This window comes from Vombatus ursinus, unplaced genomic scaffold (assembly GCF_900497805.2).
Source record: "Vombatus ursinus unplaced genomic scaffold, bare-nosed wombat genome assembly UNPS02014775.1, whole genome shotgun sequence".
In the NCBI taxonomy this organism is placed as follows: domain Eukaryota; kingdom Metazoa; phylum Chordata; class Mammalia; order Diprotodontia; family Vombatidae; genus Vombatus; species Vombatus ursinus.
In genome coordinates this window covers 300,639-311,652 of record NW_020954553.1, presented here as the reverse complement: position 1 = coordinate 311,652, position 11,014 = coordinate 300,639, and the positions used below count along the sequence as shown (strand labels likewise).

Here is an 11,014-nt window from a genome sequence, read left to right as displayed (position 1 = left end):
CACACACACACACACACACACACACACACACACACACACACACACACCCCAATGCTCATTGCACTGAATTACGTTAAGTTGGCTGGGGTCACACCTGTGCACACCTGAAGTTGTAGGGTGTCTCGATCATAGTCCCACACTCGGATCCCAGGATTATTGGCTCCGTTGTTCACCCCAGGAAGGGTTGTCTTCCAGGGACTCACCCCGGGAGCTAGGAACATGACGCTGATGGGGTCACCTTTACAGAAGAAGGCAGAGACGAGCTGAATTCAAATTTCTGGCATTCACATTCAAGGACATCTGACATCTAGCCCCACTCTACTTCCCTTTTAAAAAAAATGTTTTTCTATTAATCAAAATCTGTTTTCTCTGCCACCCTTCTCTTCCAGCCCAACGTCATAGTGGTCCTCTCTAGATGCTCTAAACTACAGCCTACGTGAACTCCTCACGACCCCCATCTATAACTTAGCTTCTATTATTCCCAATGATGCTGCTACCCTCTTCCTGTCTCCTCCTGTTGAACTTCCTCATCCTTTAAAACCTTCTTCAAATACCAACCTCCTTCAAGAAGCCCCCCAGTCTTCCCAGATAGTGAAGACCTTTCTCCCCTAGTACTCCAGAGCAGTTTGCCTCATCCCCGGCATGTCTTTCTATAGATATGTCTTATTCTCCCCTACCTGACTGCATCCTCCATGAGGGCAGGGCCCAAATCTTACTTATCTGATCTGTGTATCTTCCTTCTCACCCAGCATGATATGGCACAAACTTGTTGTGCCTTGATTTGTAGGCATAATTTATGGAACTGAAATGTAGGAGGTCCCTGAGTCCTAAGGGCAGCTGGGTTTTGCAGAGGACAGAGTGTCCGGCCTGGAGTCAGGAGGACCTGAGTTCAAATGTGGCCTCAGATATTTACTAGCTGTGTGACCTTGGGCAAGTCATTTAACCTTGTTTGCCTTAATTCCTCATCTATATGAGCTGGAGAAGGAAATGACAAACCACTCCAGTATCTTTGCCACGAAAACCCCAAATGGGGTCACAAATTGTTGGACATGACTGAAATATTGAACAACAAGAGACCTGTAGGCGATAATTCCCCAGCCAAAGAAATCCCTGCATTTTGGAAGGGAAGGCTACTTGGAAAAGGGAGAAGACGTAGCTTGAAGGCACCCTGGAGGACACCTGCCTGTGTCATCATAAAACATGCGGAAGCTGTCAGTGTGGTGGTGACCGAAAAACTGCCCAGCAATCACGGGATGGTGCTTCCTGATGATTTCCATGTAGCGTTGATTGAAGCCGGGCCGGAACCAGGCCTTGTTTCGGGTCTTCTCAAAGAAGCCAGGGGGCAAATGGCCAGTAACATACACCTGACAAAGGAAAGGGTTCCGGCTCTCCAGCGTGCCAAAGGGAAGACTCAGAGAGAGGCCTCTGTCCTTCCTGCGTCCCCTCCATGTCTGCCTGCTGAAGCCCTGGGCCACAGGACACAGTAAGGCCACAAAGCAGGATGGGCTTCCTCATCCTTGGAGGGCTTCACGTGGAACCTGGAGGAATCACGTACTGGGGATGGCATAGACTAGAGTCCTCTCCAGCTATGGGTTGGACCAGAAGGCTGTCCCCTCCAACTTGGAGGCTCTGGGAAGGATGACAGTATTTGGGGCAGCTTGGTGGAGCACTAGAAAGAGCATTAGGCCTGGAATCAGGAAGACTTGAGTTCCAATCTGACCTCAGACACTTGTTAGCTGTGTGACTCTTAACCAGTTTTCCTCAGTTGTTCCTCAGTAAAATGGGTTGTTAGTGCATGGCACACAGTAGGCACTATATAAATGTTTATTTCCTACTCCTCCCCTTCAGAAAGCCCAACCTGAAGACATCACTCCCTCTTCTGAATTTGCCCTTTAGTGGGCAGGGACCACTACATACCTGTCTTATTATCTAGGCGTGGATACCTGTCCATGTGACCTGAGGATTTAGAGGGCTTCATCATCATAACATCCTGCTCATCATCAGAGCCATCTTTTACATATCAAAGTTCTTTACACATGTTATCTCATTTGATCCTCACAAGGACCCTTGGAAGGTAGATGCTATTATTACCCCATTTTAAAGATGAGGAAACTGAGGCTGAAAGGCCCAGGGTCACAGAGTTTATAAGTGTCTGAGGTAGGATTTGAACTCAGGGCTTCCCAATTCCAGTGTCTGCACTCTACCTGTTGAGGTCTAGAGGTTTAGGGGTGCTGGGACCCCAAAATATCGAGAGCAAGAGACACAGGTCCTGCCCGAAAGAAGTCGACTCAAGCCTTCCTCCAGCCAGAGATAGGCTTATTTAAGATCCGCCATATTGGCCAGACTCTTAAGGAATCTGAACATTTGTGAGCTGTTGGCTAGGTTCTTCAGGAATCTGAGCACCTTAATGGAGATAAGATGGACTTTATATACAGAAAGACTGTGGGAGGGATCTAGGAGTGGCCAAGTAGTCTGGTGAGGAATGGGGGGGGGAACGGGACTGTGAGGTAATAGAACTCCAGGGACCTGGACCATGTGGCCAAGGGAGAATGCAGCCTAGACAGCATTAAGGGTGGAAAGTGGCCATAGGGAGGTAAGACAATGGAGGGCTGGGAACAAGGAATTGGGAGATTGGGTGTAAGAAAGGTCAGTTGATGGGATTATACCTTCAGAGGCTTCTTTGATCAAGTAAGAGAATTCAAAGACAGTCCAAGGGTTTTCTAGGGCCCGCAGACAAATGGGTCCCAAATTCTTTTTTGGGGTAAGGGGCAAAGGTCTCGGCTTGGGCCCCTACCCCATCATACCCACTGCATTATTTACTTATATAAAATGCCACAGTGGCTAAAGAGAAAAAAAATCAACGTGGACTTAGGCAGCATTAAGAGGAGGACATTGTCCAGAATGAGGGAGGTAACTATTTCACCTGCACTCTGCCCCAGTCCAACAACATCTGGAACATTGTACTCAGTTCTAGGCACCACATTTTAGGAAAAACATGAAGACACTGAGGCCATTTAGAGGGGGGACCCAGGGGTCCAAGGGGACTCCAAACCAGGCCATGGAGAGATCCACTGAAGAAACTGGGGCTACTTAGTCTGGAGAAGAAAAAATTTGGAGGGAAAATAATTATTATCTTCAAGTAAAGAAAGGCCATTAGAAAGAAGAGAAATTTGATTTGTAGAGAGACAGAGAAATGTATATATACATACACAGATATATATATATATAATATATATATATATATACATACATACATATGTGAAAATCCAATTAATCCATCTACAAGCACTTATTAAGCACTTTTCTATATACCAGGCACTCTGCTAGGTGTTGGGGATCAGATTTAACAAATGGAAAAAGGTTCCTAAGAATTAGAATTATCCATAAATGAAATGAACCACCTTCAGTGGAGGTCTTCAAGTATAAATGATGACCAAGCCTTGGGAATGATAAAGAGATTCCTATTAAGGTAAGGGTTGGACCCTTCCCTTACCATTAAGATTCTAATAACTGATAATAATCATTTATACAGCCCTTTAAATTTACAAAGTACTTTCATGTATCTCTTCTGAACCTCCCAACAATCCTGGGAGGTTGGTGCTATTGTTATCCCCATTTTACAGATGAAGAAACTGAGGCTGAAAAAAGTTAAGTGACTTGGCCAGGGTCACACAACTAGTAAGTGTTCAAGGCAGAAATCGAACTCAGGCCTTCCTGACTCCAGGCCCAGCACTCTGCCTACTACACCACCTGACTGCCCCGGAGGAATGATGCTTTCTTTACCTCTGCATCTTCCCCAGGAACACAGAGCCTTGCAGAGAGTAGGTCCTCAATAAATGTTTACTAAATGAAGGAGAGGTCAGGAGGATGGGAGGAGGCCAGGGCTATAGGCTGCCACCCTCCAAAGCCACGTACTTACCTTCTCTCCCTCTCTGGAGGCATTGTTCAGCACATCGTCCAGCCACCGAAGCTGGCTGGCCGGGTCATCCAGGCCGGCCGTCTGCTCGTTGCTGCTGTAGTACAGATTGGTGTTGAGGACCACGATGCGTCCTGTCTTGTTTGGACCAGGCAGCCTCTCTGTGTAGAAGGCACCTGGGGTGACATATCAAGAGAGAGGGCTGAACACAAGGCATGTGTGTGCTCCTGAGGACACGTGTGCCGAGGCCTATGCTACCTTTTCTGTCAGCTCTAAGTGGAAACAAGGATGCCTGGGAGTCAGGAGCCTGGAGACTCAGAGTCAGGAGAGCTGGGTTGAAGACCAGGCTCTGCCCTTAACTGTCTGCTTGAACCTGGGCAGGGCTCTCCCCTTCTTCTGGCTCAGTCTCCTCCTCTACAGGATGACTGCTCAGACTGGAGTGATCTCTTAGGCCTTCCAGTGCCAACCTTCTAACTCCCTAAAGAACATGTGGACTTGGTTAGGCATGCTTTGCTCCGTCTTCCTTTGCCTCATCCCTTCCCAGGGACCACAGGACTTCTGCTCCCTCCTGTATCCCCAGCAGCAACTGAGGTCTCCTTATTGGCACACTATCATATGGGACATCTTATGCTGCGTATTCTTCTGGGTAAGTGACCTTTCACTGGAAACCTCGCTAATCCAAGGCACCACTGCTCCTGGTGGAGCTGAAGTGCTGCCTATCAAAGATGCTGCAACGCTTTTCTGCCTGGGGAGGAAGAACAAGTCAGAAAAATCTCAACTTGAGCCTCTTTGTCCCCAAAAATCTGCTTTGGATTTGGAACTGTGCCCAAAGAGCTATAAAACTGTGCATACCCTTTGATCCAGCAATACCACTACTAGGTCTATATCCCAAAGAGATCATAAACAAGGGGAAAGGACCCAGATGTACAAAACTATTTATAGCAGCTCTTTCTGTGGTGACCAAGAATTGGAAATTGAGATGATGCCCATCAGTTGGGGAATGGCTGAACAAGTTGTGGTTTATGAATGTAATGGAATACTATTGTGCTATAAGAAATGATGAGCAAGTGGACTTCAGAAAAACCTGGAAAGACTTGTATGGACTGATGCTGAGTGAAGTGAGCAGAACCAAGAGAATGTTGTACACGTAACAGCAACATTGTGCAATGACTAACTTTGATAGACTTAGCTCTTCTCAGCAATACATGGATCTAAGACTCAAGATGGAACATGCTATCCACATCCAGAAAAAGAACTATGGAGTCTAAATGCAGATCGAAGCATACTATTTTCTCTCTCTCTCTTTTTTCTTTCTTGTAGTTTTTCCCTTTTGTTCTGATTCTTCTTTCACAACATGACTAATGTGGAAATATGTTTAATTTGATTGTACATGTATAGCCTATATCAGATTGCATGTCATCTTGGAGAGGGGAAAAAGGAGGGGAGAAAAAAAATTTGGAACTCAAAATCCTTGTAAAAGTGAGTGCTGAAAACTATCTTTCCATATAATTGGAAAAAAATAAAATACTATTAAGTTGGGGGGGGGGCGAATCTGCTTTGGATCCAAGACAATAGCCCTCAAATTAGGGAGCCAGATACATTTTCTGGCTTTTAAGTGGGGGTGAAGGGACATAGGGTAAATAAAAAGGTATCCTGGGCACTGGTTCCTGGCATTCAGGTCTGGACTCATTGAACTTTAGTATTAATGAGGTTCTACAGAAGAGTCTCAAATAATCCTCTGGAAAGGCTCAAAAAGTATACCCTACCCGTGTACTTCCTAGACAATATATAGGACAGGTAAAGGCTCTGATGATCGGGAAGCACCCTTCCCTCCCCTGGCCTTGCTCTCCCTCTCTTCTTCCCTTCTCTATCCCTGCCTTCCGGGTGCAGAGCCCAAACCCAAGCTGGAGGGAGTGGGATGGCTGGGTAGCAGCTGCCTACAGAGATCCCAAGCAACTTCCTGCTGCTGCCACCATCTAGTGGTACTACCTGGGTTTGTTATTTTGTTTTGTTTGTTTTTTTTTAAACTGTTTTCAAGTCATTATGATAGTAAAATGTGTATGTACATGAACTGGAAGAAAGCATTTTTCTGAAATTTGGAATAAGACTGCAAGCCAAATACAAGGCTTGGTGATTAGATTGATGGAATCCTAATAAAGCTGCCCCCAGCCCCAATATTCTAACTTCCTTAGGGGCCCCACTGGACAGTAGGCATGTCCTGATTTGACCACACAATCTAGCTTTGACTGCCCCACTGCCCCCAGACTCAATATAGTCACTGCCCCTGGCTAGCCACTGCCCCCAGATTCAATTCACGTATTTGAACAGGTGTGTCCTTATACTCAACCACAATCACATCATTCATTTAGCTCAAGACAGGACCACAATACCTAACTATCCATCTTGATCAGACAGGACTGCAATAGCTAGCCAATCAGAAAGCAGCATGACCAGGATGTTTGACCTCTGAACCATAGAAGGGCCCCTCCCCTATTACCTAATCCCTTAACAAATCCCTCCCACCTTTTTAATATTCATAATTTCTGTTGTGTAATCAGCATCATTACACTATCAATTTGCCTGTCTTGTTTTACTAAGTTGCTGGTTCCTCTTGGAACCTAGCCCACTTCTGAGGGGCGTCAATCCTCAATAAATGCCTATATTTGGATTAGCGGTGGCCTGACTGAATTCTTTGAGATGGTGCCACCACAACACACACCATGAAACGGCAACAAGATGGCCCTGGTGCCCTGGCACAGGGGATATGCCCACCCCTGCTCTAGACAGTCCCATATTCTCAGCACTGTCTTCAGTGTGACTCTTTCTGGTACTATTGCTTGTGGCTCTTGAGCTCTGAAGTTGGTGAGTTTGCTGCTAGTAAGGCCAAGGTTATGGATACAATCCCCACCTGGGCTAGAAAACTAAAGAAAGTGTACTTCCTTCTGTTCCAGGGCCCCAGAAAGCATTCCTGGCCCCACTCTGCCATCTCTGTAATTCAGAAAGGGTCTGAGTGAGAGGCTGCAGAGGGGTCATACATCCTACTCCAGATGCAGAGAAACCAACTCAACTTGAGAATACATCTAAACCCACATGGGTCCGACCAAAGCTACGTCACATGCACCATTTTTGCATAAGATGATACCCAAGTATTATTTTTCTCTACCGTTCAGTACCTTCTTTGAACTGAGATATCGATTCATTATTAAGCCAGGGCCTCCACAATTCTGCTACTTGGTTGTATATATTGTTGCTTCCAGCTGGAAACTGGTTTTTGGGATGGAAATCATGATTTCCCAAAGCAGCGTAGACTTTCGTTTCTAGGGAGAAAATACAAAGTGAAAATGGAGAACATTCTTAAATGTCGTTCTTAAAATTATCTTCATTAAAGAGGAAAAGAGATAATGTGAATGCCTGAACTATAGATGTAATAAAAAAACAACCCATTTGATCAATCTGTCCCGGCTCCCCCCTCCCTCCTCCCCGCAGTGACTGAGGAAGCAGCGGCGGGTTTGTATTTTATTGGAATCACGTTCCTTCACCTTGTCCATGCTCTGCTTGAATAATAGTAGTAATAAAAATAGCACTTCACTTATTTAGAAGTCTGCAAAGCATTTCACATATATTATTCTACTGTGGTTTCTCTTTTGTTTTTGTTAGTACAGTACAGAAATGTTGATGATTCTTGCCAATTAATTTTGCATCCAGTTACCCTGCTGAAGGTACTAATTGTCTCCACTTTGAGGCTTATTCTCTGGAGTTTTGTAAATATACTATTATGTTATCTTCAGATGGAGACCATTTTATACACGATCATTTAAAGGGGCGGCAGGGGTGGGGTGGGGGAGCCACTAAGGCCTAAAGGAAGTAACTCAAGCTTCCCATGGGAGGCAGCACCTCAGCTGAGCCTCCAGGGAAGCCAGGGATCCCGAAAGGCAGAGAGCAGGAGGGAGGGCAGTCTAGGCATCAGGGCGGGGGGAGCCTGTGAAAAGGCACAGAGCTGGAAAATGGACTGCCACATTCAGGGAAGAGAAGGTGTTGTTTGTCCTTCATTCTCGAAGAGGACCCTGACATCAGGAAGGTGATGCCATGACGTGGAAGTGAATTGGATTTAAGTGAGGAAGGGCTGTGCAAGGTCACTGGCCTCACTTTCTCCTCCAGAGCTTACTGGATCCCGTGGCCAGACATGGATGCAGCGGGGGACCTTGGCCTTTTTAAGCTAGAGTCTTTCCCAGGTCTCAGTTTGACTGATTAGGGAGAGAAGGCAGGACAGTTTGGTTGAAACACTGGCCCTGGAGTCAGAAGGACCTAAGTTCAAATCCAGCCTCAGATACTTACTACCCGTGTGACCCTGGGCAAGTCACTTAACTTTGATTGTCTCCTCCCCCCCCCAAAGACCCTGAGTTCTGGTCATAGTTTCAACATTCACTCTGCCTGAAAAAGCCACAATTGGTACCTTTGTTTCCCCATTTCAAAAATGACTATAATAATCGCTGATATCCAGAAATGTTCTGAACTCCTCAAAAGCAAGATGGTAGATGTAAGCTTCTAATCAGAGGGGCCAAGTTTATTGATAAAACCTCAAACCTTTACTCAAGGAAATCTTGTAACTTCCATTTGCCACCTCCTTGGGTAAAGTCAGGGAAAACTAATGTAAGAACAGAATGCGCAACCTTGGGATAATTTGGACAGATGAGGAGGGAAGGCAGTGACCAATGGACACTGAACATAAAGTTTGAACTCTTACCCATAACAGCTGTGATTTATACATACATACATACATATATATGTGTATATATATAGAGAGAGAGATGCATATATACCTTAGTAAACAGAAAAATACACATATATACATAAACATATATGTATATATGTGTACGCACACACCTGTATATGTACATGTTGTTTCTCACTTGGTAATCTCATCAGAATCTAATGAGATGGGTTCAATTATTTCTATGGAGATGATTCCTGGATCCATTTATCCAGCCTAGAATGTTTTTCCTTCTGTCTTTCTATGCCCAGTATCTAGCAGAGGGCCTGGCATATAGTAGCTGCTTAATAAATATTTGATGATTGAACGATTGGTGGGCCGATTGATACAAAGAAAGCAGAGAAGGGGCCTTGACCATAGAAGGATCTATCAATAGATCGCACTGTCCATCAGCAAGGAAGCCTCCTGAACTTGTCACATCACATGCAGATCTCAAATGACCAGCTGGAGCTGACCTCTTCGGCTGCAGGTCCTCCAGAAGCCCTGGTGTCATGTTGGGTCTCCCTTTTCAAGATATGTATGGTTCACCTGTCTTTTCCCAACCGCACTGCAAGCATCTTGTGGAAGTTATGACATCGTACTGATTGAGTTTACTACCAACTTATGCTAGTTAATCTCCCCTGGCCCCTCACTATACAACAAGGCAATTCCACTCCTCTTCTCTGATTTCATCCTATGCAGAAGCTGTGGCAAACACTTTCTCCTCTCCTCCTACCTCCCAGACCATTCCCTCCCCAAATCTTCTCTACTGAGGACCTCACCTCATATTTCATCTCCCCTCCTCCTCATCTCACATCTTTCTGATGTCATCTCCCACTCTTGCCCTCTTCCTGATGGTAAGGTTCCTGACGGTAAGGCAGACCTTCATTCGTCAAGGCCAACTTTTCTGCCTTTGACCCTGTTCCCTCCTGTCTTCTCCAGCAGATTGTCCACGTTATCATCTTCACTCTCTTTCTAATCTTCAATCTCTCCCTGACTACTGGCTCCTTCCCTACTGCCTACCAAAACATCCAACTGTCCCCTGTTAACCAAACCAAAACAAACCTCTCACCTCCCCTTCTCAACTAAACTCCTTGAGAAATCCATCTAAACCAGCTAGGTGGCACAATGGTTAGAGCACTGGGCCTGAAGCCAAGAGTTCAAATCCAACCTCAAACTCTTGTTAGCTGTGTGATCCTGAGCAAGTCACTTAAACCTCTATTGGTCTCAGTTTCCTCGACTGGAAAATGGGGATAATATCAACACCTGCCTCATAGAATTATGAGAATCAGATGAGGTGATATTTGTAAAGCACCTGGCACATAGTCGGCTCTACATAAATGCTTACTCCTTTCCCTTCCATTCCTCTCCCTCTCCCTCTCTCTGTCTCTGCAGTCTGAGCTGCTAGTGCCATACGATTACCCTCCCTCTAGTCTGTGTGTATTTTTTGTGCTATCCTTTATATAGTAGCTTGTCTCTCCTATAAGTTACTTGAGGGCTCGGACTATTTCACTTTTGTCATTGTATTTGTAACACTTGGCACAGTGTCTGGCACAGAGTAGGTGCTTAATAAACGTTTGCTGATTGATTGTAGGAAAGAACCTTTCCTCTAACTCTTGTGTATCCCACAGAGCCCCTAACCTTCCATTAGAACATTCCTCCCATGCCTCATCACGGCACAGAGGAGGCCATGGTCTTGAAGGCTATTCCAATAATGCAGAAACTTTAACAGCTCATGCTAAGGTGTGACCCTGAGGACATGTTGGGGAAGAATGGGGGAGCAGAAGACTGCCTGCCACCAACGATAATTTTATTTTATTTTATTTTATTTGGCCATAGCAAGTCATGAAAATGTCCTGCTAAGGCATGGGGCGGGTGTATGTGTACTGGAGGAAGACGTGTGCCTCCCAATGAAATCGTAGGTCTGTGAAACATACAGCTGGTGTGCAAAAATGAACCCTGTCCTCAATAAGTAGTTTTCATTAATTAGTTGAATCATACCTGGGAATACTAATTGAATGAGCTCTGTCAAACGTTTCACTATTTTCAACACGGCTTCTTCTCCCAGTTTCTCGTTAGGGACGTGAGGCGTGTCATCACTGAAAAGTCACACCAATGCAGAATGTAAGACCAGAGGGACAGAAGGCATTTCTGTGGAAAGGATGGGGAGCCTGAGATAACAAACTGTGTAGCCCATTATGGTGGAGATACTATGGCAGAGAAAAGGCCAATGTATACTCAACTAGGGCCCATTGATTCAGAGAAGAAAACACCAGGGGCATACCAGTCTTATTCCCTAGAATCCCAGGAATCTGGCCTCAACTCAGGACTCTGGTTGAAAGCTGAGT

At 45.4% G+C, this 11,014-nt stretch overlaps 1 protein-coding gene across 2 annotated transcripts in view; it reads right to left on the bottom strand.

Annotated features, from left to right (window-relative positions):
- The window catches only part of SMPDL3B (sphingomyelin phosphodiesterase acid like 3B), a 43,581-nt gene that overhangs the window by 4,657 nt on the left and 27,910 nt on the right, over nt 1-11,014 (bottom strand). The window contains exons 4-8 of one of the 2 annotated variants that reach the window (XM_027864367.1): nt 10,668-10,765; nt 7,090-7,233; nt 3,920-4,092; nt 1,184-1,364; nt 95-238 (exon numbers count right to left, since the gene is read on the bottom strand). In XM_027864367.1, the coding sequence (XP_027720168.1) occupies nt 95-238; nt 1,184-1,364; nt 3,920-4,092; nt 7,090-7,233; nt 10,668-10,765 (740 nt within the window). The remainder of the gene's footprint in view (nt 1-94; nt 239-1,183; nt 1,365-3,919; nt 4,093-7,089; nt 7,234-10,667; nt 10,766-11,014) is intronic. The other variant, XM_027864365.1, reaches the window with a different exon arrangement.